The sequence below is a fragment of the Chrysemys picta genome, chromosome 20 (genome assembly GCF_011386835.1).
Source record: "Chrysemys picta bellii isolate R12L10 chromosome 20, ASM1138683v2, whole genome shotgun sequence".
Taxonomy (NCBI): domain Eukaryota; kingdom Metazoa; phylum Chordata; order Testudines; family Emydidae; genus Chrysemys; species Chrysemys picta.
In genome coordinates this window covers 17,378,139-17,405,493 of record NC_088810.1, presented here as the reverse complement: position 1 = coordinate 17,405,493, position 27,355 = coordinate 17,378,139, and the positions used below count along the sequence as shown (strand labels likewise).

Genomic DNA, 27,355 nt, shown 5'->3' with positions numbered 1-27,355 from the left:
CAGGGAGGGGCAGGTTGGGCTGGGGGGTGAGGGCTTTTCACGAGTTTTGTCCCACCTCTCAGGGCCATGAGTCAGGGCTCGGCAGCACAGATGCCCAGGCCTGGAAGCTGGGGCAGGGGCTGACTGGCACGGGAAGATAGCAATGTCTGTCAGTGCTTTGCCATTCCCCAGCCCCTCCGCAAGAGGCTGTAAGCAGCAGTGTCGCCATGGGACAGAGGAGGGAAACTGAGGCACAGAACCAGGATTTCCCCCAAGGTCACATGGAGATAGGGTGACCAGATAGCAACTGTGAAAAAACAGGACAGGGGGTGGGGGGTAATAGGCACCTATATAAGAAAAAGTCCCAAAAAACGGGACTGTCCCTTTAAAAACAGGACATCTGGTCACCCTACATGGAGAGCAAGAAATAGAACCCGGGAGTCCTGACTCCCTTCCCGCTTTAACCATTAGACTTTATTCCCCTTCCAGAGCTTGGACTAAAACCCAGGAGTCCTGACCCCCACTCCCTTCGGTGACCACGAATCCCCAGCTTCCTTAGGAAGTTCACAGAAACCACGGTCCCAGCATGGGCAGCGCTTGCAGCTTTATATCCCGGGAGCAGAGAATTGGAGGGGGCGGGGGGGGGGGAGAATGGGGGCCTCCCGTACAAAAAATCTGAGCTGGGAAGGCAGGAGCCTTTCTCTGAGGGGTTCTTGGGCCATGCAACGCCTCAGCCCCAGGTTCTGCGCTGGACCCACTGACGCAGCCCCAGGGTGCCCAGGCACCAACTACGGGGGATGCGATGGGAGGGTGCAGGGCTGGGCTAGAAGGAAACAGGCTGGGGGATGCAGGGGGCAAAAGGAGGGATAGGAGGTTGCGAGGGTCATGCAGGGCTGGGGAGATGCTGGGGTGTGTGCAGGGATGCAGTGGGGGATGCTGGGGTGGTGGGTGCAGGGCTGGGCTGGGGATGCTGGAATGGGGAGGAGGGATGCAGTGGGGGGATGCTGGGGTGGGGGGTGCAGGACTGGGCTGGGGATGCTGGAATGGGGAGGAAGGTGCAGTGGGGGGGATGCTGGGGTGGTGGGCGCAGGGCTGGGCTGGGGATGCTGGAATGGGGAGGAGGGATGCAGTGGGGAGATGCTGGGTGGTGGGTGCAGGGCTGGGCTGCGGATGCTGGGACGGGGGGAAGGGATGCAGCGAGGAGACGGTGGGATGGAGGATGCAGAGCTGGGGACAATGCTGGAATGGGGAGGTCGGGGGGACAGGGCAGGGCTGGGGACATGGGTGGGAGGATGCTGTGGGGGTGCAGGGACGCAGTGGGGAGATGCTGGGGTGGGAGTGGTATGGGGCAATGCTGAGCTGGGAGGCCGGGCTAGGGAGATGCTGGGCTTGGCGGGTGCTGGGCTGGGGGTGCTGGGGAGTACGGGGCGGGGGGGGCAGGGATGCAGTGGGGGGATGCTGGCTGGGAGGATGCAGGGTGATGCTGGGGAGTACGGGGCGGGGGGGTAGGGATGCAGTGGGGGAGAAGTTGGGGTGGGGGTGCAGGGCTGGGAGGACAGGGCGGGGCTGGGGAGATGCTGGGATGGGAGGGTGCAGGTGATGCTGGGGAGTACGGTGCGGGGGGGCAGGGATGCAGTGGGGGAGAAGTTGGGGTGGCGGTGCAGGGCCGGGAGGACAGGGCGGGGCTGGGGAGATGGGTGGGAGGATGCTGGGGTGGGAGGGAGTTGTGGGGGTGCAGGGACGCAGTGGGGGGATGCTGGCTGGGAGGATGCAGGGATGCAGTGGGGGAGAAGTTGGGGTGGGGGTGCAGGGCTGGGAGGACAGGGCGGGGCTGGGGATGCTGGAATGGGGAGGAGGGATGCAGTGGGGGGATGCTGGGGTGGTGGGTGCAGGGCTGGGCTGGGGATGCTGGGGTTTGTGTAGGGATGCAGTGGGGGGATGCTGGGGTGGTGGTGCAGGGCTGGGCTGGGGATGCTGGGGTGTGTGTAGGGATGCAGTGGGGGGATGCTGGGGTGGTGGGTGCAGGGCTGGGCTGCGGATGCTGGGACGGGGGGAAGGGATGCAGCGAGGAGACGGTGGGATGGAGGATGCAGAGCTGGGGACAATGCTGGAATGGGGAGGTCGGGGGGACAGGGCAGGGCTGGGGACATGGGTGGGAGGATGCTGTGGGGGTGCAGGGACGCAGTGGGGAGATGCTGAGGTGGGAGTGGTGTAGGGCAATGCTGAGCTGGGAGGCCGGGCTAGGGAGATGCTGGGCTTGGCGGGTGCTGGGCTGGGGGTGCTGGGGAGTACGGGGCGGGGGGCAGGGATGCAGTGGGGGAGAAGTTGGGGTGGGGGTGCAGGGCTGGGAGGACAGGGCGGGGCTGGGGAGATGCTGGGATGGGAGGGTGCAGGGGGCGGGGTTGGGGTGCAGGGGGCGGGGCGGGCGTGGTTGGGGGCAGGGCGGGGCGGGGCGCCTCTGCCGCCCGCCCGCCGCTATTGCAGCCGCTGCTCCTCGGGGAGCGACTCCTCTCCCCTGCCCGGCGCGTCCCTCCCTCCCCAGCGGCGGCGGCACTCGGCTGCCCGGGCAGAGGCGCCGAGGGTCCGGCCCCAGCGCGCAGCGGAGCCCATGGAGCCCGGCGGCGGCAAGCGGCAGCGGGACGGAGCAGGCAGAGGTGGGGCTGGGGGGAGGTTGGCACAGCGGCCGGGCGCGCACGCGGGGAGCGGGGCAGCTGGCGAGGGGGGAGCGGGGGGTATCGGGGCAGCTGGCGAGGGGGGAGCGGGGGGTATCGGGGCAATTGGCGAGGAGGGAGCGGGGGGTATCGGGACAGCTGGCGAGGGGCGAGTGGGGGGTATCGGGGCAGCTGGCGAGGGGGGAGCGGGGGTATCGGGGCAGCTGTCAGGAGGAGGAGGGGTATCGGGGCAGCTGGAGCGGGGGGAGCGGGGGGTATCGGGGCAGCTGGCGAGAGGGGAGCGGGGGGTAGCGGGGCAGCTGTCAGGAGGAGGAGGGGTATCGGGGCAGCTGGCGAGGGGGGAGCGGGGGGTATCGGGGCAGCTGGCGAGGGGGAGCGGGGGGTATCGGGGCAGCTGGCGAGGGGGGAGCGGGGGGTATCGGGGCAGCTGGCGAGGGGGGAGCGGGGGGTATCGGGGCAATTGGCGAGGAGGGAGCGGGGGGTATCGGGACAGCTGGCGAGGGGCGAGTGGGGGGTATCGGGGCAGCTGGCGAGGGGGGAGCGGGGGTATCGGGGCAGCTGTCAGGAGGAGGAGGGGTATCGGGGCAGCTGGAGCGGGGGGAGCGGGGGGTATCGGGGCAGCTGGCGAGAGGGGAGCGGGGGGTAGCGGGGCAGCTGTCAGGAGGAGGAGGGGTATCGGGGCAGCTGGCGAGGGGGGAGCGGGGGGTATCGGGGCAGCTGGCGAGGGGGAGCGGGGGGTATCGGGGCAGCTGGCGAGGGGGGAGCGGGGGGTATCGGGGCAGCTGTCAGGAGGAAGCGGTGGTGGTGGTAAGGGGGTATGAGTGGTGGGGGCAGTTAGCAAGGGGGAGCAGAGGGCCAGTGGGTATCATGGTGGCTGGCGGGGAAGCTGGAGAGCAGCGGGCGTCCCTGGCAGGGCAGAGGCCCGTGGGCCTTGTGGCACCCAACAGGTGTCAGCAGGGCACTGTGGGCATCGGTGGCAGCTGCCAGGGGAGGTGGGCCGAGCAGCGCTGCAGGTGTCACGCTGGTGGGTGCATGGGAGTGGGCAGAGGAGGCACTGGAAGGAGACTGGGACCAAATCTGGCTGCGATGGATGGCTTGAAGGGATCGCCCTGCATGCACTTCCCAGCATGCCCAGGGACCCGGGGACAGGCTGACCCCTCTGCTGGGGGCACCTAGATGGGTGGGGGAAGTTTTTACCTTCTTGCCCCACTTTGTCCTGTCCCATTTTGTTGACTTAGCAACCTGGTCTCTGGCCTAGTGTTGTTTATTCTGCGTGCCGGGGCTTGGTTTTGCTTTGTTGCCGTGCCCCTCTGCTTTCCTGCCTGGTGCATCGGCAGTGGAGCTGTGCCAGCCAGGAACGTTCCCTGGGCGCAGCAGTGTACGTGTTTGTATGCAACATTGCCCTCTGCCAACAGGGATCAGAACTGTGCAACTGTGTGTCATGCACCCTATACTGCTCGGCCAGAAGGGAGAGTCTCCTTTAGACAGGTGGTAGCGGGGCTGTGTGTCCTACCCCCTTGCTTAGGGAGGGAGGATGGCCTAGTGGATAAGACACTCTCCTATAGCAGGAGAGCTTAGTTCCATTCCTTCCCCACTCTGGGCCTCAGTTTCCCCATCTGCACAGTGGGGACAACGACTCTTCCTTTGTCTGGCCTGTTTACCTGTGATCTCTTTGGGACAGGGATGGTCTCTCAAAGGGGACCTGATCCCAGCTGGGACCGTCCTAGGTGCTGCCATAATCCAGCTAATAAAGGTTTTTTTTTTTTTTAACAGTTCAGGTCTCTCTAGTTTGTGAGGTTCCCTCCCTCTTCTTTTCTCCCTGAGTTGTAAACAAAATCAGCTGCTTCTGTCCAGAACCTTCAGTAAGTGATTTGCACGGTGGCTGCGGTGCGGCGTTAAATCAGGGAGCGTCTGACCATAGGCTGTTTTCTGCACTGTGAATACAGATCTCGTGGCGGCCTGTCCGGTTTCCGAGTTACTGTTCCTGGCTCCTCTGCCTCTTGGAGGGAAGCTTCTTAAACGCCTTCCGCGTGACTAGCCCCCCCACCTGGTGTCCTCGGGGGGCGCAGGGGCCGGCACGCTGCGGGGTCAGGGACGCCGGGCGGCGGGAACGGCTTACGGAACTTTGCCTGATGCTTGCAAACTCCCTGCTGCCTGGCACCTGACAACAGATGCTTCCCCCGTGCAGAGGACAGAGCCAGGCCTGGGATAGGCAAGGGCCCTGCGAGGCGTTTTCCTTGGTGGCCTATTGCTTGACTCTGTGGTGCCTTTCGAAGGAGCTGTGAGGAGGGACCACAGGTCCCAGGCAGATTTTACAGACGGCGCCGCCCCGATCCCAGAAACCTGCTCCTGGGGAAGGTCGGGGTGGAGGGGTATTGCTGTGGCGGTCCATTGCTAGGCTGGGGGTGACCAAACCTTGGCTGGGCTCTGAGTGAAACCCTGCAGAGGCAGGATGGCCCAGTGGTATGGCCCTGGCCATTTGGGTGACCTGGGTTCACTTCCCTGCTGTGAAACCGGGCAAGTCACTGAGCCTCTGTGCCTCAGTTTCCCCACTGAGTCAGTGCTCACAAAGCTAAAGTCAGTGCCTCTTCACCCTCTTTCATCCCCTTATGGACCTGCTTTAAGTGCTGCCAGCAGTGTTGTCTAGTGGCTAGATGTGGGGACACAGCTGTGGGACCCCCTTCCCGGAGCTGAGACGGGGGAGTGTGGTCAAAGGGCAGCGCGTTGGGACTCCTGGGCACTGGGCTCCTTTCCCAGCCTGGGAAGGGAGCGCGGTCTAGTGGTTGGAGCTGTGGACTGGGTTTTAGGAATCCTCAGTTCTGTTCCGAGCACTGGGATGGGGAGGGAGTTCTGGTGATTCGGTGTTAGGGCTTCTAGGTTCTGCATTGGTTCTGGGAGGGAAGGAGGGAGCTCCAGTGGCTAGAATGGGGCGGAGACTGGAAGTCAGGACTCCTAGGTTCCATCTCTGGCCCTGTGAGAAAGGGTGACCTTATGGATGGAGCAAAGGGGAGCTGGGGGGTCAGGACTCCTGGGTTCTTTTCCCCAACTCTTCCACTCTCTGTGGGGCTTGAGCAAGTTATCTCTCTGTGCCTCAGTTTACTACTTCCCTTTGTCACTGTCCGGGAGGGTAGAGGCGTGTGTCATGAGGCTAAGTGAATGCTGGTGAAGTGCCCAGGGATCTCGGTACATGTGCTTGCCCCCAGGGTGCCAGGGCATTGGCTAATGCCGCCATGCAGGAGCAGCAGGTGGGTAGTGGTGGATGCACTGGGAGGTGCCGGGGTTACTGGCAGTGGCTGGCGTTGCCTAACACCGGCTGAGTTGCTGTCATGCAGATGAGGCTGTTGTTTTTGGGGGTGTGTGTCTCCTTGGAAAGGGCCAGCGCTGGCAGTATCGGTGGAGAAATATTGCCGTAGCTGTTCAGTGCCCGGCCGGGGGGGCCGAGCCCCAACTGGGACATGAACATGTTACTGGAGGGGCAGGATGGCCCAGTGGTTAGCACACTAGCCTAGGACTTGGTTTGATTCCAAAGATTCCCTGTGGGATCTGGGACTCGTCACTTAGTTGCTCTGTGCCTCAGTTTCCCCATCTGTAGAATGAGGATAATACTCCAGCCTCACATGGGGGCACTGAGGATAAATACGTTGAGATCGTGCGGTGTTCAAATACTATGTAATGGGAGACAGGTACGTGACCACGGATAGCTCCCAGCCGATGGGAGATTCAAGTAACCATGAAGCCCTGAGCCTAACGCCTCCCTTGTCCTCTCCCTCCGCAGGGCCCGGACCTCTCCTGGGGGCTGGTCTGCTAATGCATAATAGCCTACTGCTGCCGGGGGATGGAGTTCCTCCTGCAGCCCCAGTGACAGAGGGCCTGGGAGGCTGTGTCAGAGACCCTGGGTTCAAGCCGGGGTGCCCTTTCCCATTGGGAGAACTGCACGCCCTGGACGCTCTTATCTCCTCAGGGCAGAGGCTTTGGCGTCTGGATTCCCTGAGCCCTTGGGGATACCTGCGGACTAAGTTTCTGGCTGCCCAGAAATAAAAACCAAACCCATGGCAAGAGGCTCCCTTACGCTAGGTCTCAAAGGATCCTGGTTCCTTTCCTAGGGTAGTGTCTGCAGCGAGAGAAATTAGAGTTAGCTGCGCTTGGATACTAGGCTGGTTTCATTTACACAGAGGGAGGCAAAGGGTTAGAGCAGGGAGGATTGGGAGTCAGGTCATATTCTCGGCTCGGGGAGAGGAGCGGAGTCTAGTGGTTAGAGCAGGGTGGGGATTGGCAGTATGGAGTCCTGGGTTCTATTCCCAGCTCTTCTGCTGGCTTGCTATGAGACGCTGGGGCCGTGCCTCAGTTTCCCCATCTGTAGGAAGGGCATAACAATACTGGCCAAGCATACTTTACAAGCAGCATAACGCGGCCTGGATGAAAGGCGCTGTAGCAACGTATTAATAACGCCGTGTTATACAAGAGCTAATTGATGTTGTGAGTAGCAGCGAGGACTGGTCAGCTGGCCGAGAGCATGTGCCAGGTGCAGTTACTGGCGCGGGCGTCTGTAACCACCTCTGGGATACACAGTGGCACATACCGCTAGGGAGGTGCCTGTGTTTTTCATCCCATGCAATACTCAGGGTGGGGTCAGCCCAGCACAGCAGGCTGGGCATTGCCCTCCCCTGGGATCGCCATTTTCCCAGGGCTTCATTTCAGCAGGGACCCCAGCATTTCCTAAGCCCCAGTGACTGATCCGTGCCCTCATCTCTGGAGCTCGACTCCCAGCGTCGCCCTGGGAGGGACAGAGGACCCGGCTTTGGGCCGGGCCACAAAATTTGCAGCCAGGAAAGAGTCAACGTGGCTAATGGCAGCACGACCGAGTGGCTGGGGCGCTGACGTGGGGGACCTGGGTTCTGTTCCCCACGTAGGCAAGTTACTCCCCTCTGTGCCTCAGTTTCACCTCCCACCCTCTGTCCGTTTAGACTATCAGATCTTCGGGACTGTCTCTTGCTCTGTGTCTGTACAGCGCCTGGCGCAGTGGGCCGCGCTGGTGCTACCATAATGAACCTAATAATGCTCTGGTGGAAACCGAGGGGTACCCCCAGCCTCGCTCGAGGCTGGTTTTGATGGCTTGCTTCACAAACAGGGCCAGTGGGAGCGGCACCATCCCCTGCAAACTGCACGTGCTCATGCACCCCCCCCACTTTTATTTTTAACCAGAGGGATGTAAGCTAATTATGTTAATGCGCTGGCTGTGGCGCGGGGCAAAGCCGGCTCATGGCGCTCGACGCTGCCTGCTGCATAATCCCGTGGTAATCCCCACCCAAGGATCGCCCCCATTTCAGCAGCTAGGGCCTGGCTGAGGTGGGAGACCCAGGCAGCACCAGGGACTCGATCCTGCCAAGTGCGGCGCTCCCCCAGTCGATGAAGGCATTTGGCAGGATTGGGCCCGTCTGCACGGCTCCCCCTTTGCCAGGAGAGAGCCGCCCACCGGGCGAGATGGGCCCCTGCTCCGCTCCAGCCTTGCCGGCAGCTGCTGAGTGTCTGCACCCCTCTCTCCGTCCCTTCTAGTCAATCCAGATTTGGCCAGCGTCGCTAGCGATGACCAGCCCCACCGGGGCTACGCCGGCCCTGCTCAGCCAGGTGCCTTGTCCGAGGCGCCCCGGGCTAGCAAACGTGGGGTGAGCTGCGTCCCCAGCCTGCAGCTGCAGCACGGCCCGTGCTGCCTTCGGAGCGCCTCTTCCACCTTTCTAGGCTTTGCGCCTTCTTTAATTGGTGTGAAACTGCGCCCGAGCGGCCCACACCCACTGGGCGGCCTGTTGCAATCAGCGTGTGGGCGCCTCTGGCAGATGGAGCTCTTTGTTTTCCTTCGTGCGAGGGGGACATCCTCCTCCGGCCTTTCCAGCCCCCCAGCTGCAGGGGCAAGGGGCTTCTGCATTAGCCCAGCACCCGGGCTGGGCCCCGGCATCAGACTCAGGACATCTGGAAAGGGCGGAGACCAGCTCCTTCCATCTTTCAGGCCCAAGAAGCCCATGGTGCCGTCATCTCACAGAGAGGGGAGCCGCAAATAACCTGGCATCACTGGGGGCTGAGATGGAGAGATGGCACCCCCTCGCATGCGTGGGTGCAGTTCACAGTGGAGAACTCCAGGGGGCGTTTAGGAGAGGTGGCAGCAGTGGGATAGCGGCTCATAATTATCGGAGCGAGTTAAAATAAAGAATCTGGTGTAATCAAAGAGGTTCTTCGCATGGGGAGGGGGTTGCTAAAGGTGGCAGGGCACCACCCGGCCTGGGGTCCCAGTATGGCAATGGGGGCCCCAGCGTGGAACGAGGTCGAGCACCTGTTGGCGTCGTGCCCAGAGATCTCACCACGCCAGTACGACAGGCCGCGATCTGACCCTCTATGCAGACGCTGCTTTGGCTGCTCCTAGTATGAGATGCCGATGCTTTGCTTCTCGCTCCCTTTAGCCTCGTCTCGCTCAGTTATCTGGGACTCTGCTGGTGCTAGGGGCTGTACAAGCCTGGGACAAAGGGCTGGTCCCTGCCCCAAGGAATGAAGGGTCCCTCCGTCAGATCTAGGCCTCCATGCGAGCCAGTGGGAGCCCTCCCATCCGTTCCCAGGGGAGTCGCTCTTGTTGGGGCTGGATTAGATGGATTTGAGCCCCCTCCAGTGCTGGCTAGTCTCTGTTCTGCCTCTACAGTTTCCTCCCCACATCAGCCCCCTGGCCCCTTACCTGTAGGGCTAGTGAATAGCAGCCAAGGGGGAGAATTCACAAGTCACAGGCCAGCGAGGGCAGAGGAGCTTTCAGCCGAGTCTCGGAGCGACGTGGTGTTTTGGAGAGGGGAGTTGGATGCGGAGGAGAAGGCTCTCGCCCCACAGCGACGGGCTGGCGAAAGTGGCTGGCATTGGGGGGTGGGGGTGGGGAGGAGAGACTGGCAGGGTGCTTGGGAACTGGATCCTGCAATGCTGGGGGGGGCAGCGGGTGGGTGGGTGCTGTGCTTGGCCCAGGAGCGTGGAGGGGTTGGCAGGTGCTGTCCTTGGTGAGGGCTTCTGGGCACATGCTGGGCCTGGCATGGGCTCGGCATAGGGGCATGGTGAATGCCACGTGGGGCAAAGGCCAGCAGGCAGGTGCTGAGCTGTGCTGGGGCACAGACACTGGCAGGAATGTGAGCTGGCAAGTGGGAGCTATGGGTGCTGTGCATGGCACGGGTGCTGCTTGGGGGCAGGGTGTGTAGTTGCTGCATGGGGTGTGGTTTGCTGCTGCGTGGGGTGCAGGCTGGCAGGTGGGTGCTGTGTGGAGGGCTGGCGGACAGTTGCTGTATGGGGTGCGGGCTGGTGAACATAAGAACGGCCACACTGGGTCAGAGTAATGGCCCATCTAGCCAGTGTCCTGTCTTCTGACCATAGCCAATGCCAGGTGCTTCAGAGGGAATGGACAGAACAGGGCGATTATTGGGTGATCCATCTCCTGTCGTCCAGTCCCAGCTTCTGCCATTCAGAGGTTTACGGACAACCGGAGCATGGAGTTGCCTCCCTGACCATCTTGGCTAATAGCCATTGATGGACCTATCCTTCAGGAACTTGTCAAGTTCCTTTTTGAACCTCGTTACACTTTTGGCCTTCACAATGTCCCCTGGCGGTGAGTTCCACAGGTTGACTGTGCATTGCGTGAAGAAGTGCTTCCTTATGTTAGTTTAAAACCTGCTGCCTGTTAATTTCATTGTCTGACCCCTGGTTCTTGGGTTATGTGAAGGGGGAAATAACACCTCCCTAGTCACTTTCTCCGCACCGGTCATGATTTTATAGACCTGTCGTATCCCCCCTTAGTCGTCGTTTTCCCAAGCCAAACAGCCCCAGTCGTCTTAATCTCTCCTCCTATGGAGGCTGTTCCATCCCCCTAATCATTTTTGTTGCCCTTCTTTGCACCTTTTCCAATTCTAATAAATCTTTTTTTGGGCGGGGGTGTGTGTGTGACCAGAACTGCCTGCAGTATTGCAGGTGTGGGCAGACCATGCCTTTGGATAGTGGCGTTATGATATCTTCTCCCTTGGTGCCGTGCTGGGGGGGGGGTGGGCTGGCAGGTGGGCGCTGCGTGAGTTCACTTGCTGCGCTGGCACTGTGTGGAAGGCAAGCGCTGCGTGGGGAGTGGTGCAGGCCGATGGGCAGGGACTGGTGACGGGTGTGGTCCTGGCAAGCAGAGAGACTCGCGCGGCGCCAGGGAACCCCGCAGAGATCCGCTGGGGTCAGGGTCTTCCTGCTGCCGGCTGGGATCACGTCTCCATTGGCGCTGGCCCGCCGGAGGAGCCTGGTGCCCAAGCTGCCCTGGCCGGGCTATGTCGCCAGGAGGCCGCTGGGGAGCGGGGCGGAATGCGGCTGCCAGCTGGGGATTAGCACTCCAGAAGTTGAGCTCTGTATCATCAGCATCAGCATCTGGGCATGCTCTCCTCCCCTGCTGCACAGACACTGCCCGCCCCTCCCCACCCCCACACCTCAGCTCTGCCCCGCCTCCCCCATCCCACCCTCGCCTGCTCCCACAATGCCCTTTGCCACCCCTGAGCCACCTTCCGTGGGTCCCCTGCCCTGGGGGCTTTGTCCACTCCCCACCCTCAGCTCCAGCTGTGCTGGGCCAAACGCCTCCCTGAGGATTTCAATTGCATTGCCTCAGATACAGGTTTGGCAAGCAGGGGAGCGTGGTCTAGTGGTTAGAGGGGGATGGGGGTCCTGGGAGTCAGGACTCCTGGGTCCTAGTCTCAGCACTAGGAGGGGATTAGTGTCTAAGGGGTTAAATGAGGGAGGGCTGTGGGGGGGGGTGTTAGAACTCCTGGGTCCCATTCTCACCTCTCGGAGAATATATGGTCTAGGGGTTAGAGCAGAGGGAATGGGAGCCAGGACTCCTGGGTCCTATTCCCAGCTCTGCCACTGATTTGCAGAGTAATGCAGGGGAAATCATGTCTGTCTGTGCCTCAGTCTCCCCTTCTGTAGAACAGAGCAGCGTTTAGCTTAGATTCAGAAATTCCAAGGCCAGCAGGGACCTGGAGCTGTGACCATCTCCTCTGACCTCCTGAATGATAACCAGCCTGAGACCTGCCCTGAATGAATTCCTCTTTGAACTAGAGCAGAGCTTTTAGAAAAGCAGCCAGTTTCCATCGAAAGCCAGGGGACCCTGGCAGGTTAATTTATCTTTGTAAAGGACTTGTTAAACCCTATGCTGTGTAACTACTGGGCATTTCCCCCTGGGGAGCAGATAAATGTGTGTATGATCATGTGGGGAGAGGGGCCCCTGCTTGCCAGCTCGTAACCTGCCATGCGGGGCCGTTCCAGCCCTGTTTGCTTTGCACTGAGAGGCTCTTTGTGCCGGGGGCTGTCGCTTCATCCAGCTGAAATAACAGCCAGCTCTGGGGTGGGACCCGGTCGCTCTTTAACAGCCCACAGCAACAGGCCAGGGAAGCAAAGATCCAGTCAGACCAGCAGGGGCGGCTTGGGGAATGAGGGTGTGCTGGCTTTGGAGAGTCGCCCAGCGCGGTGTCCTGGCGGGGCCCCGGCCGTTTGGGGAACAGGGAGGCTGTGATGTTCCAAACTAGGCGCAGCTGAGTCAGCGCCATGGAATGCTGGGAAGGCTGCCATGGAAATGTTGGCTGTAAAAGCCCCGGCGGGCCGTGGCAGCACCTAATAGCACCTCTTTCCTCCTGAGCCAAGTGCAGGAGCTCCTGGCGGGTGCCGTACGGGTGGCAAGCAAAGCAGGGGCTGTTTCGGGGAAAGGGCAGCCCCCGGGCTCCACCCTCCCCGGGCACCTGCCCCCTTGGGAATTTACAGCGCTGGATAATGTTAGGGATTGCGGCCTCACGGGTCCATACTTGAATGCCCGTTTCACAGAAAAGGAAACTGAGAAACGGAGGGGGGGGTTGAGGGGGTGGAGCTGAGAATAGAACCCAGGAGTCCTGGCTCCCAGTCCCCAGCTGTAACCACTAGGCCTCACTCCCCACCCAGATCTGAGAAGAGAAGCCAGGAGTCCTGACACCTGATCCCTCCTACAGCTGGGATCTGGAAGTCCTGGCTCCCTCTGGGTCCTGTCTGCAGTCCAGGGATGGAGCATGCCCTGGTCTCGGGCACAGGGGCCGGGAGTCAAGGCGCAAGTGTTGTAGTTCTGCCTCTGCCACTCAAGTCGCTCTATTATTCTGTGCCTCAGTTTCCCCATCGGTGACCAGACAGGGGCTGTTTTCCCATATTCCTGGGGGGATTGGGAGATTTGCAGTGTTCCTGTCTGTCAAACTCTGGTTCCCCCTCCATCAAATGATGGGGTAGGAAGGCAGAATGCCGTCGTCAGACCTGTCCCATCGCGGGTGAGTCTGGGGGGGGGCGGGATGGGCTCCGAGAGGGGACGTTGTGGGTGGAAGATTTCACCCCAGGAAGGGGTCGGTGCTGAGTGCAATCCCATGCGGGGGTTCAAGGCATCACGTGTTGCTTGAGCATTTCACAGTGGGGGCTTGGAACAGAGTGTCCCCGCTGCAGAACTGCTCTGCATTATTCCCGTCAGTTTCCCTGCGGAGACCAGCCCTTTGCCCTCAGCAGGGAGCGTCTCCTGCCCTGGCTGGGTGTGCTGGGAACCTGCGCTTTCCTTGCATTGTAAATCAAACCAGACGTCTCCCCCTGCCCCTTTTGCAACCAGGCCTTTAGCCCCTTCTCTCTCGCCGGCTTGCACAGCCCTGAGCCGCCCGGCTTGGGGAGAAAGGGGAGCTGTTTGTAAAGGGCTTTTGCCACGAGCCGCTTTGTGACGCCTGGCAAAAATCTTTCTACTTTCGTCCCTCTTGCTTGGCAGCAGGGGATTAACCCGGAGAAAGGAAAGGAGTTTACTGGGTGGATAAGTTTTCTCCACTCCCCCTGCCCCCCCGTCCCCCATCCGCTCCTGCAGGTGGGAGATTATTGCATTGACGTAAGGGAGGCAGGAGGTTAGTGATGGCTAAGCAGTATCCTTTCCCAGGTCGCCTGCCTCTCTCCGGAGCCCCGATCGAAGAGCGTCGGAGCCGCGCTCACATCCTCGAAGGCGGCAGAACACGGTCATGCCTAGATGGGAGGCCCTGCCTCGGAGAGCCCACCATCCAAGCAGAAGGGTCACGATCCCCGTGTTACAGACGGGGAAACTGAGGCTTGGGGGCATGAAGCGATTGGCCAAAGGGAGTGGGCAGCAGAGCCAGGAATCGAAGCCGAATCGCCCCTGAGCTGTAACCCCAACACCCCATATCCCTTTCTGCCGGCAATATGCCTGGGTCCCTGGGGAACCGGGCCTCCATCCCAGCATCCCCTTCTCAAACCAGGCAGGGCCTAGGGTGGTCATTTATCCCTGGCTGTAATTTCACCACCTGCTCCTAATACCCCTGAGCTGGTGACCGGGACCTTGTATTGTCGCTTGGCCTTCCCAGAAGCCCTCAGCAAGGTGGCTGCTGCACAGCTGGGCTGTGTCATTGCAAACATCTGGGCCGTGGGACCGCACCACCCCAGCCCCACCCCTCCCTGGGCAGCCCAGGACGCAGCAGCCAGCCCTAGGAAGCCAGAATCCAGCCTGTGGCAGTGGGGTGGGGAGTGTGTTTGGGGGGGGGCAGGGTGTTGTCATGCCAACTGGCGCGTGGTGTTAGCAGCTCCCCAGTAATTTCACTACAGGGCTTTTAGTTATTTTTTCCCCCTCCTTGATGTTGGCAGGAATTTGCAGCAGAGCCCGGGGAAGGGTTGGGCGGGAGGAGGCTGCGTCTGGCCTGGCAGAGCCATGCAGTGGGCTCAGTAAGGGGTCAGGTTTACATCCCGCTGCGCACGGTGAACAGCAGGCTTCAGCCTGAAGACCCTCGGCCCACAATCCCAGCCCAGGGTTCCCCACACAGCTCTGCCGGTGTCCCTCAATCCTGCTCCCCAGCCCTGGGATCCCACGCCCCTGCTCTGCCAGTGCCCCTCAGTCATGACCCCCAGCCCCCTGCTATCCCAGACCTGCCCGTGCACTACAATCTCCTCTGCTGTTCCTGCCCTAATCTCAATTCGGCTCCTGCGGTGCTATGGGAGGGAAGCAGCCGCTAGTGGGTAGAGCAGAGGGGGGTTGGAGGCAGGACTCCTGGGTTCCCACGCCGCCATTGACTCCGTACAAATACACAATACTGGGCAAGTCACTCCCTCTCTCTGCCCAGCTGTGATGTGGGGTGAGGTTCCCATTTGAAAAGCTCCCAGTTATTCCTCCCGGCAGGTTTCTCAGCTCGCTGGCGGTCGCCCTGGTGCAAATGACGACTGTTCGATGGATGGCGTCTGAGATGTGGACATGCACTTCTTGGCAGTGCGAAATCCCCGCCATCCATCCCAATTTACCCTCCTGCGTTGCAGCTAACGCTACAGCTGGGCTTAGGTCTCCAAGGGTAAAAACTGTGATCTTTCCATTGCCTGTCTTGTCTGTTTAGGCTGTGAGGCAGAGACTGTCTCTCGCTGTGCATCTGTGCAGCACCCGGGGACCTGATCTCCGCTGGGCAGGGCCTGTCTCTGGCTGTATGTCTGTGCAGCGCCTGGCACAACGGGGACCTGATCTCCGCTGGGAAGGGCCTGTCTCTGGCTGTGTGTCTGTGCAGCGCCTGGCACAGCGGTGCCCTGATCTCCGCTGGGCAGGGCCTGTCTCTGGCTGTGTGTCTGTGCAGCACCTGGCACAGCGGTGCCCTGATCTCCGCTGGGCAGGGCCTGTCTCTGGCTGTATGTCTGTGCAGCACCTGGCACAACGGGGACCTGATCTCCGCTGGGCAGGGCCTGTCTCTGGCTGTATGTCTGTGCAGCGCCTGGCACAACGGGGACCTGATCTCCGCTGGGCAGGGCCTGTCTCTGGCTGTATGTCTGTGCAGCGCCTGGCACAACGGGGCCCTGATCTCCGCTGGGCAGGGACTGTCTCTCACTGTGTGTCTGTGCAGTGCCTGGCAGAATGGGGCCCTGATCTCCGCTGGGCAGGGACTGTCTCTCGCTGTGTGTCTGTGCAGTGCCCAGCACCACGGTGCGCCGATGGAAGCTGTTTGGGAATTCTTTCGACAAAATGGTTTTTTGGCAAAAAACCCTAATTTGTTTAAAGTGAAGTTGTCTGAAACGTACCAGGTTAGATGAAACTTTTGCCAGGCAGGTGTCTCAGGTCCGGGGTGGAATTTCTGGAGGGGGCGACCCCAGAATAGCCAATGACCTAGTGGGTAGAGCACTCACCGGGGCGTACAAGAGACCAATTCCCATCCCTTCTCTGCCTGATTCAGAGCAGGGATTTGAACCAGGGCCTTCTGCGCCCCATAACCACGAGGGCACGGGGGTATTCTGGGGTTCTGTAGAAGATTCCCAGAGCTCTCTGTGCCCCTCCCGGCGTGGAATCACACCGAATGCGACTCATTTTGAGGTTTTGCCGAAACGTAATGCTCGTTTTCCGGCCCTGATCTCGGCTGGGCTGTTTCTACGCTTCCATCGCACGGCCAGGTAGTACCCGTAACAGTCCAGCTGCTGAAACAGCCCATCTGCCTCTGAACGGAGGAGCGTCTTGGTCGCTGTCCAGCTGAGGGACCAGCAAACCAGCCGTGGGGTCTGCATCCCACCCACCCCCTTCCAGCCGTCAGTTGCTACAGCACCTTGCACAGCAACAATTGGCACATCCCCGACTGCCCCGCTCCTACGGGATCCTCCCCCTGCCTGGGGAGAGGTCTGATCGCTGTGCCAGCGAAGCCCTGGGAGCCAGCAGGGCGTGTGTGTGTTGGTCGTTATGTAATAGCTGCCTACCGAGGGCGTGTTGTTTGCCTAGGTGTGAGATTATACAAGAGCTGTGGGTTCTGGATACTCCCTGTGCCGCTCGCAGGAGCCAGATTCCTGAGTGCCGTCCATTACGCCGTGGGAGCAGCTCTCCTGGGCGGAGAGAGGGTAGCCGGCCGCTGGCCTGGGGTTCTAGAGAGATGGGTTTGAATCCTGGCTCTGCCACTGATTTCTTGTACAAGCCCTGGCAAGTCCCTTCCTCTCACTGGCATCAGTTCCCCCGTCTGTAAAATGGGGAGAAATCCGCCTGCCTTTGTGTAGTAGATTGTGAGCTCTGTGGGGCAGGGATTGTCTTGACTTGTGTCTGTGCAGCGCCTGGCACGATGGGGCCCTGATCTCAGCTGGTGCAGGGACCGTCTCTTGCTGTGTGTCTGTGCAGCGCCTGGCACGATGGGGCCCTGATCTCAGCTGGCGCAGGGACCGTCTCTCGCTGTGTGTCTGTGCAGCGCCTGGCACAATGGGGCCCTGATCTCAGCTGAGGCAGGCACTGTTTCTTGCCGTGTGTCTGTGCAGCACCTGATACGACAGGGCTCTAATCTCCATTGACTCTTCTAAGCGCTGCCGTAATATAAATTATAGTGACCTGGGATGTGGTTCTCTGTGGGCTTTTGCAAGGGCCTCAGATCATGGATTTCGGCTGTTTTCCCCCCTCTGCCATGTGGGCAGGGCTTTGGGCTCCCAGCAGTGAGCTACTGGCAGTATCCCAGCTGAGCCTGGCTGGGTATGAACCTGGAACATTCTGTGCTACAAGCACCATCTTCTACCCCGGAGCTAAAGGAGCAACACCATTAGCTGGTACCTATAGTAGACTCTTATCCTAGACAGACCAGCTACTAGAAGGGGGACAGAACCCCACACTCCCCTAGCGAGGCGTTATTATTACTGACTGCACTGAGCTCCAGGCATGGACCAGAACTCAGGGCGCTAGGCGCTGTACAAACCCAGACCAGCAGGGGAGTGGTAGGAAGCTCGCCTCTTGTCTGCAGAGCTGCCAGTCCAGCATGTAAAAAGCCAGGCCAGGGCTGGGGGGAGCGGGCGGCAGAGCCCTCACTGCCTGTGGTAGGGGGCTGCAGAGGGCCGTGGAGCAGGAATTGCATCCAGACCAGTCCCCTTCAGCAGCCGTGGCACGGCTCTCCGGCCCAGGCCCGTGAGCTCCCGGCAGCGCTGCTGGCTGATGTGAGGCCGCTCGTATCAGGAGCAAAACCTCTTTGGTGCTCCCTTGGAAGAGCCGGTGCCCCCAGTCAGCTCCCGGAGGACGGCTGGACGGCAGGGCCACTTGGCAAGCAAGTGGGGCACCAGCCCCAACCAGTAGCTGGGACTACCCGGCAGGGGCAGGCTGGGAGCTGGCGAGTCAAGGGGCACGGCGCGGGCTGTCTGGGCCCGGCAGCCTCCTTAGAGCGTCACCCTCTGGGCTCCTGCAGCTCAGGTTGGGTCGGCGTCCCTGTCGCTCAGCTGGAGGGGAGCCCAGTGCTGCCTCTTCCCCCTGAACGTCTGTGCAGCGTTGCTGTGAGACTGCTGTAAAGCCCCTGTTCCTCACCCCAGAGGTGGCTGCATCTCAGCGCCAGGCAGGGGATCCCTGTATGAGCAGCCCCTGTTCCTCACCCCAGAGGTGGCTGCATCTCAGTGCCGGGCGAGGGATCCCTATATGAATAGCCCTGGCACCCCACCCCAGAGGTGGCTGCATCTCAGTGCTGGCTGGGGGGATCCCTGTATGAACAGCCATGGCACCCCACCCCAGAGGTGGCTGCATCTCAGCGTGTGGCTCCAGACTGGGATAAAAAGCTATAGGGAGGCAGTGTGGCTGCTGGGAGTGCAGGCGATGGCTGCGAGGGGTCCCAGGCCCCATGTCTGTTCAGGTGCCTCCCTGCGCTGTGACTCAGACACGTGTGGCTGGCAGGCGGCCAAGGCCCAGGAGCCGGATTATGTAAGCAGGGAGTTCAGGCGAGGCCAGTGTGGGGGTTGGGCCACGCTCCCCCACCCTGCCCTGCTTCCCCTTAGTCAAACCCCGCCCAGCAGGGGGCAGCAGGCAGCTGAGTGGGCACGGGGTGGCACAGAGGGTCAGACCCTGGGGCAGCGTGCTGCGCCTTGACCTAGAGCGGGGTCCCTGTTGTGTCAAGTGCTCCCCAAACCCAGACCAAGATCAGGCTCCCCATGGGAACCCAGGGGTTGTATGGGCTCCAGTTCCGAGTTCAGGGAGCCAGGGGCCATACGGGACCCAGGACTGGGCCGTACAGGCCCCAGGACTGAGACTCTGGACCGTGGGCGGCCAGATGAGACAGCTGCTGTCCTGCAGAGCCCCTAGCCCAGGGGGTACAAGGCCGGGCCGTGGGTGGTGGTGGGGGGAATCTTATCTCTTTCGGCCTGAGATTTTTCTCCAATTCTTCGCTATCTTGTGCCGCTACCTCTTGGCCCCGCATATGGCCGGTACGTGAGTCCTTCTGATTGGAGGCGGGGGCCGCCTGCCACTGGCTGGGCTGCCTGATTGGACGAGAGCACCGTGGTGCCTGCCACAAATTCAAAAACTGCCCCCCCCCCCCCCACACACACACACTGTGAAAGGCCCACAGGCACTGGCTTAAACTGGGCCAGCTCCGCTCCAGCCTATGAGGGTGGGAGGGGGGCTTGGAAAAGGGAAATAAACTAAAATCTGCAGGAGTAGACTCTGGGATTCTCTGCCCATCAGATACCTGGTGCCATGGCTGACCCGCCCTGAGGGGGATCGGTCCCCCTGTTACCCACCCCCCGAGGGGGATCAGACCCCTTGATAGTCCCCAGGAACAAGGGTCTATGTTGGGCTCCGTCTCAGAGCTCCCTGCTCCCCCAGGCCCACCGGCTGCTGCGAAGCGTCTCTGCCCTTGAGTGGGGAGCACGTCCCAGATGGGGAGAGGGCCGTGAATCGGGGGGCAGGGGTGAGGGAGGTCCCCACTTCAAGCTTCAGCAAAGTGAGCCAGGACAGTCTCAGCTCCCCAGCCCCCCAAACCACCAGCTGTTTGGGGGAGAAAGGACCAGTGCCCCTTGCAGCCCCAACTGCCCGCCCTGGGTGAGTCCCTCCGGGGGGAGCTCTGCCCGCCCGGCCAGTCCCGTCCTGGGGAACCGGCTCCAGCCGTGCGCAGAGATGGCCCCGGAGCCACGGGGGTTAAGGCGAGGAGCGAAAATAGCAAAGCTGCTTAGGAGGGTGGCGTGGCGAACGTGCGGCTTTCTCCGGGCCCGATGCTCAGCCAGCTAATCAGATTGATTTTCCCTTTCGGGGGTGGGGGTGGAGGCACAATTAACCCTTTGTTGTTGTCTGCAGGTCGGGATTGAGGGGCACTGACAGGAGCTGCGGGGGGCAGGGCTGGGCTAGCAGGGGGCTGCGGGTTGGGATTGAGGGGCACAGGCAGAGCTGGGGGGCAGGGCTAGGATAGGAGGGGGCTGTGGGTTGGGATTGAGGGGCATGGACAGAGCTGGGGGGCAGGGCTGGAATAGCAGGGGGCCGTGGGTCGGGATTGAGGGGCATGGGCAGAGCTGGGGGACAGGGCTAGGATAGGAGGGGGCTGTGGGTTGGGATTGAGGGGCACAGGCAGAGCTGGGGGGCAGGGCTAGGATAGGGGGGGCTGTGGGTTGGGATTGAGGGGCATGGGCAGAGCTGGGGGACAGGGCTAGGATAGGAGGGGGCTGTGGGTTGGGATTGAGGGGTACAGGCAGAGCTGGGGGGCAGGGCTAGGATAGTAGGGGGCTGCGGGTCAGGATTGAGGGGCACTGACAGGAGCTGCGGGGGGCAGGGCTGGGCTAGCAGGGGGCTGCGGATTGGGATTGAGGGGCATGGGCAGAGCTGGGGGGCAGGGCTGGGCTAGCAGGGGGCTGCGGGTCGGGATTGAGGGGCATGGGCAGAGCTGGGGGGCAGGGCTAGGATAGGAGGGGGCTGTGGGTCGGGATTGAGGGGCATGGGCAGAGTGGGAGGGGGCAGGGCTGGGCTAGCAGGGGCTGTGGGTCGGGAGTGAGGGGCATGGGCAGAGTTGGGGGGCTGGGCTAGCAGGGGGCTGCGGGTCGGGATTGAGGGGCACTGGCAGAGCGGGAGGGGGCAGGGCTGGAATAGGAGGGGGCTGCGGGTCGGGATTGAGATGTTTCTCCCACTGTCCCAGCTGTGGGCTCTCTAGGTCTGCTGATGCCCCCTCAATCCCAGCCCCCACCCGCTATCCCAGTCCTACCCCTGTCCCCCAGCTCTGGGATGTACCTTGGTTCCTGGAGTGGGAGGGGAAGTGGAAACTCTCTAAGTAAATTACAAAGCATGGAGGAGGGGAGAGGAGGGGGGTGGGTGCTGTGGGAGGCTGACGGGGTGGGTGCTGCGTCTCTGTGGCTCAGTCCCAGGGGGCACGAGGTATCGTGCTGCCCGGGTCCAGGTGCTGTGGGGCGCAGGCAGGCTCTGCCCCACATGATTCCTAGTAGAACTGACCCCGCAGGGTCCTAGAGCATCGCAGGCCTGGCCCTGCCAGGAGCCAGAAGCCCCGGGGAGTGCCCACTGCAAGTCCTGCAGCGGGAGGGAGTGGGGCCCAGTGGTTAGAGCAGTGGGACTGGGAGTCAGGACTCCTGGGTTCCATTCCCAGCTTTGCCAGACTTATTGTGACCTTGGGCATGTCGGGGGGGTGGGGGGGGGCGCTGATCCTGCCCCATGTTTTGTAGCGCCCTCGGAGCCCCTCCAGCAGATGTGCGAGACCAAGGGGTGTCGATGCTGATGCCTCTGTCACCATCTCTCAGGTGCCCCCAGAATCCGTCCAGTCCCACGCAGGCAGGCAGCAGGATTTCTGCCCCACAGAGTGCCCTCGATGCCCGCTGCTGGCTGGGAGCACAAAGCCTTTCTGTGTGGCTTTAGCATCTCTCCAGTCCCCGGGGAAGCTGGCTGACCGAGCAGGTTGTCCCTGCCTGATTACGTCCCCCTCCGCCCTGCCCTAAGAGAAAACGAGCCGTCCATCCCCATACACCCCCTCTGTCCATCCTGATGCATCTCCTCCTGTCTGACTGTCTTCCCATACAGCTTCACCTATCCATCCCCATGCAGTCTCTCCATCTATATGCCTACCCCCACCTGTCTGTCCATCCCCATGCACCGCATCTGTCTACCCATCTATACCTATAACCCTATCTATCTGTCCATCCATCTCCACACACCATCATCTGTCTGTCTGTCCATCCACTCCTGTGCACTCCCGTCTATCTAAGGTACTTACCTGCCCCCCCTTATCTTAGTAACCAAGTGCTTCATCCTCACAGCCCCCCTGGGAGGCAAGACAGTGCGGTTAGGCTCATTGTCCAGGGGGAAACTGAGGCACGGAGAAGCTAAGTGAGTTGCCCAAAGTCACGCAGGAAGTTTATGGAAGAGCAGGGACTTGAACCCGGGTCTCCCGATTCCCAAGCTTGCCCCCTAACGACTGTGTGAATACAGGGGGTTTCTGAGATCCGCTACCGTCCCGCCTGGAACAGTGCGGCATAGTTTATTACTGAGTTAATTATTAATCAGTCTGATAATGCCTACCCAGTCACTGAGTTATTAATCAGGGTATTGGGTGTGTGCTTATGGGGAGAGATCAATCAATAAGCGATGGCTCCCACTGAATAATGAAAAGCTCCGGTCTTTCCTCTTGGCTCGCCCCGGCCCTCGGTGTCTTGTGGCACCCCCCTGCCCCCCTCCTCTCTGGCCTTGGTGCATGCAGGCCGCTGCAAGCCTCGTCCTCCGAGCCTGGGGCTTTCCCATCTCAGCTCCCTCTCTGCTTCCCTCCTCTGGCTGCCCCGTCCACCACAAGCTGCTTGGCTGCCCTTCCAGGCCCTTGGCAGCCTGTCCCCTCCCTCCCTGCCATCCCGCATTCGCTCCCCCCTCCGCTCAGCCCATGGTCCCAGCCTCCAGCACCCACCTGGTCCGTTTTCACACCAGCCCCTTGGCGCTCTCTCCCGTGCTGCCCCATGCGCCTGGGAGGAGCTCGCTGCGAACGTCCGCAAAACGAGCTCATCTCCTCCCGCACGGCCCTCCTTACACCTTCAGAACTCCTCTGCCGGCTCTGGCCTGCGGCCATGCTGCGAGCCCGGCCCCCCAGCCTGAGCGGGGGGTGCTCGCTGCGCTCCCCCAGCTGGCTGGTCTTGCGTTTAGATTGTCAGTTCGTTGGGGCGGGGGCCGTCTTTGTTCTGGGTTTGTACAGCGCCTGGCGCCGGGGGAGCCTGGTTTGTGACTGGGGCTCCTGGGTGCTACCATAATACACCTAATCAATAATGTACAGCGCCTAGCACCGTGGGGACTTGGGTCACGAATGAGACACCTCGGCACTACCCCAGTGCAAACAGTGATAATAATATTGTTTTGACACATCGAGCGCTGCGTGTGGGTCGTTCCCCAATGCTCTGACTGGTCTCTGCTGTAAGGTCTGCAGTGAGGCCTGGCCCCTGGGGCATTTGCACTCAAAGCAGGAGGTGCTGGATAAATTGGGGTGGGGAATGGGTTGTAGAGCATTTCTCCTGGAGGGGTTAGTGGTTAAAGCAGGGGGCTGAGAGCCAGGACTCCTGGGTTCTATTCCCAGCTCTGGGAGGGGAGTGGTGGCTGGTGGGTTAGTTGAGGGGAAATGGAGGCTGGGAGGACTGGTAATCAGTCCCCTGGGTTCTATTCTAAGGTGCTGATGGGCCCTCTTGGTGCTTCAATTTCCCCATGCAGCTTCAGTAGCCATTTGGGAGAGGTGGCAAGCTCTTGGGGGGGATGCCTGCAGGGGTCCTGCTGCTGCTGCCGTCTCACCCCGTCTCTCTCTTGGTTGCAGGCCCGATCGCCATGAAGAAGACGCACACATGTAAGTACAGTTCCCGCCAACGGCCCTCTCCCCCTTTGCACTGTCCCAGGCGTCCTGCCCCAATGGGGATCTCGGGCCCTGCCCCTAATTGGGGCACAAGGGAGATCTGCAAAGCCCAGCACAGCCTAGACCCTCTCGGCTCACGTGGGGATGTGCTGTAGCAGAGGCAGCGTGGCCTAGTGGGCTGAGCAAGGGGGACTAGGACTCCTGATATTGCTGAAATCAAGCCAGGCACCCGCACCGTGCCTCAGTTTCCCTCCTGTACAGTGCAGACAGTGATACCTGGCTGACTCTCGGGAGTTGGGCAGTTCTTTGCTCATGACTACGGTTCTGTTTATAAAGGGCTAATAAGCAAGGGAGAGGTTGGTTAATTAATTATAGAGTCTTGTAATACCCAGGATCTCAATAGCTGGTTGATATTAGTCTGTGGCCCCTTCTCGCAATGTAGATGCAGCCAGCGCGCGCCTGAAACGGGCTCCTGCCGTCTGTTCACCCTTTGTGACAGCAGGGTAGAGTTACCACTGAAACTCGCTTGCCACTTAGCAGCCGGCTTTGTCTCAGGGCTGTAAAACCCACCTGCTGGCTTGGATTGCTGCTGGGCCTCGCGGGGGGGGGGGGGGGGGGGGGAGGAGGGGGAGAGGGTTGACATAGAGGGGGAGGGGAGGGTGGCACCTTGGGAGCGGTTGGTGAAAATGGAGCGGTCCAATGAGCTCGGCCGACACAAACTAATCAAAGCGGAAGTGGGACGTTGGTCCAGAGTGCCCCAGGTTCCTCCCCACGCAGGGGGTGCCAGTGCTGAGCGTGGGTCTTTAGGAACTGCCCCACGCGGGAGGGGCGAGATTGTTAGCAGGTGGTGGAACAGTCTTGTCCCAGCTTTGATGAGCCGGTGTGTTGGGCCACAGGCGGGAGCTGTCGGGAGAAGCAGGACGGAGGCCAAGAACCTAGACACTGCCCCCCCCCTCGCTCACAAGAGGAGTGGATAGATCTTGCATGTATTACACCCAGCTCCTCCTGTATTTGCTGTTCCAATGTCTCTTTGGCTGGGCCGACGAAAATGGGGACAACGCTGGGGATATTTCCAAACAGGGTTGGGTAAACACCATCCTTGCAATATCGGCTTCACAAGTCTCTTGCATGCCAGATTTCTCTGGCATCTGTGCCTGCCAAACCCTGCAGCAGCAGCCAGCGCTTGGTGCCGCACAGAAAGGCCACGTGTCCAGCCCTGTGATGCCATCCAGCGATTCCTTCCTGACCCTGAATGCCTGAAGCATGGGAGTTGCCATCGTTAGAGTATCGTCTGGTGTGCTCTGTCTCCCTCTGGTGGCTGGATTATGCAAAGAGGTTGCGTCGGCCGCTGCCTCTGGGCTACCAGATGAGCTGCAGCTGAGGCTCGTGTGTTCGGAACGAGGGGGCTGTGGGTTCGGTGCCTGCTCAGGGGTATTGTGGTGTTAGCTGGCAGAGTGGCAGATGGAGGGTCTCAACCCACAAGGAGGGAGATTAAGGGTGCAACCAGCTGTGGGGTCTTAACGCACACCCAGCTACGGGGTCTTAGTGCCAATGGTTGTTTCACCCCCTAGTGGCAGGCCCTGGTGACTGCAACAACTTGCCCCTGAAGACTAAAGCCTCCGTCCTGCACCCACTCCTGGCCTCGCCACTGGCTTAGACTGGGCGCTCAGGGCAAGCTGTGGCTAGCCAGCCCTGAGGTGCTCAGAGCCAGCCCTGCCTTGGCAAGCTCCAGGTCTGGGTGCCTGCCTGTCTGCAGCCCCTGCCTTTCCTTTTCTCCGCGGGCTGCCCTGTTTAACCCCCTGCTGCTGGGGCTGGCTGGGCCTAGTTGTGCCTGGCAGCGGGAGGGGAGGGGGGCCGTTTCTCCCTGGCTCTGCCTGGGGGCTCCCTCTCAGCCAGAGCCCCTGCCGTGCACGGTGGGGGGTGGGGGGGCGAGGCAAAGGCAGGGCAAAGGCAGGCGCTGCGGTGAGCGGCAGGTTTGGTTTTCACAGCGCTGCGGTTAACTCGTCCCGAGGTGTGAATGCTCCTGAGGCCGGGGTGGGGGGGAGAAGGAAGTCTGGAGGGGGGGGGGGGGCTCTCTCCCCAGCCCACCTGCTGCAGAGGCTGGTCCCCCTTCCCCCACCTTGCCACAGGGAGAGAACTAAAGCACAGCTGCCCCCCCAGGGCTGAGCTGGAGGGGGGAGGTGCAGGCCACTTCCTCAGGAGGGTCCCGGGGGGGTGGGGATCTGGCTGGGGGGATGGGGACCATGCCAAGGCAGTGGGCGTTGTATTAGCTGAGCCCTTCCCAGCGGGCTGCGCGGCTCCGTTGGTGTCTGCGTTGTGCCTGGGAGGGGGTGAGTGAGGGCGGGCGTTAGCAGGGCCCTGGCTGGCGCAGGGGGTTGTCATGGGGCTGGAGAACCTGCCGCCTCTCCAGTTCGAGCCCTGCTTCCGTGAGCTGAGGGGGGCCAGGTCCCATCTGGCTCCTAGGGGACCCCTCCCTGCACCTCCCCCAGGACGAGGACCCTGAGCTGAGAGACCAAAGGACTTGGTGAGCCATAGGCGCCCATCTCACCCCCTGCAGGGCCTAGGCATTTCAGGAGACGTGTATTGTTGTGGGGTGCCCCTCGGCCAGGGCCTGCTTTGCTGCTCTTCAGAGACAGCAGGCGTCTGTGCCCCCGGGAGCTGCACGCCCTGCCAATGCATCGGGCCCCTGGCGCTGGGGTTGGGAACTGGCCGGAAACCTTTCTGTGCAGGTGCAGGGCAAACCACAAGGGTTTCCACTGCAGGTGTGCGAGCGCCCTCCCTCAGCCCAGCCCTTCCCCTGCAGCCAGGCGCACGGCGGGTGTGCACTGAGCTTCGCCATGCACACCATCAGGGAGGCAGCACTGCCTAGCGGTCAGCTGAAGGGGCTGGGCGGCAGGACTCCTGGGTTCTAGTGCCGGTTGTAGGAAGGGAGTGTGGTCTAGTGGTTATAGCAGAGGGTACTATGAGTCAGGACTCCTGGGTTCTAGTGCCAGTTGTAGGAAGGGAGTGTGGTCTAGTGGTTATAGCAGAGGGTACTATGAGTCAGGACTCCTGGGTTCTAGTCCTGGTTGTAGGAAGGGAGTGCGGTCTAGTGGTTATAGCAGAGGATACTGAGAATCAGGACTCCTGGGTTCTATTCCCAGCTCTGCCTGGGACTTGCTGTGTTATCCTGGTCTCTGAAGCGCCATCTCCCCACCTGTAAAACAGGATGATGTAGGCCTCCCAGCAGCTGAAGGCACTAATGCTTCTCCTTGGACGGACCTTGTTAGAGCAGAGCAGAGACGGTTGCCGTTGCTTAGTCTGCCGTCTGTCATCTCCCTGCCGCCCCCTGATGGCGGCTCTGGTGCCTCGCGGAGTCTCCACTTGCCCTGAGCTTGCCGGGGAAGTGGCCGGGCCTGGGTCTGTTGACGTGAGTGCGCGGCGTTTCCTGTGTCGCCGGCGCTCCAGGGTTAGACGTGCTGACTTGATACCTGCACCGTGCCATGGCCCGGCCAGGATCAGTGCTCTGTGTATGCCAGGCGGCGACGCTGGGGAAGCATGAGCAGCATGGAGAGGATCGGTAGATAAAGAGCTGTGGCCCCGGAACTCAGTGTAATTCACTAGGAGAGAACTGGAGGGATTTTAAAGGGCTGGGATTGTATTTAGTATTTTTTTGGTTACCCCGTTTGGACCAATAGCGGTATAGATTTGCCTCGCACCCAGTAAAACCCACATTAACCTCTGGCATCTTCCTCCCCCCCGCCCCCATCTATAAAACCCTAGTTCATTCCATTCGGCCTCGCTAATATTCCCTTGCATACAAAATTCTTCTCAGTTCCCTTGTCCCACACTGTTGTGTTGAACGGCTGCCACGTTCCACACCAGAGGTGGCCGCATTGCAGCGCCGTCACACGCCCAGAGTTCCTGAAGTGTGCTGGGCTGCAGGGTGCTGTAGACAGGGCGGATGCAGTGCTGCCGTTCACGTCGGGGGGTTGGTTTTCCCTGTGTCACTGAGGCTCTGGGATGCAGAGCTGAAGTGCTGTTGTGTCTCACGCCTTGGGCTCGATCCGCACGTGGGTTACCAAGACGGCACACAAACCGCACGGCCGCTCGCTGTGGCCCCGCCGGCCTCCACGTCCT

General features: G+C 61.2%; 1 protein-coding gene across 3 annotated transcripts in view; it reads left to right on the top strand.

Moving 5' to 3' along the window:
* Nucleotides 1-2,457: 2,457 nt before the first annotated feature.
* The window catches only part of RORC (RAR related orphan receptor C), a 69,021-nt gene continuing 44,123 nt past the window's right edge, over nt 2,458-27,355 (top strand). The window contains exons 1-2 of one of the 3 annotated variants that reach the window (XM_065573610.1): nt 2,458-2,633; nt 23,201-23,230. In XM_065573610.1, the coding sequence (XP_065429682.1) occupies nt 2,588-2,633; nt 23,201-23,230 (76 nt within the window). In that variant the 5' untranslated portion in view covers nt 2,458-2,587. Of the gene's footprint in view, nt 2,634-23,142; nt 23,231-27,355 lie in introns of those variants that run through there. The other 2 variants (XM_065573608.1, XM_005293706.5) reach the window with 2 other exon arrangements.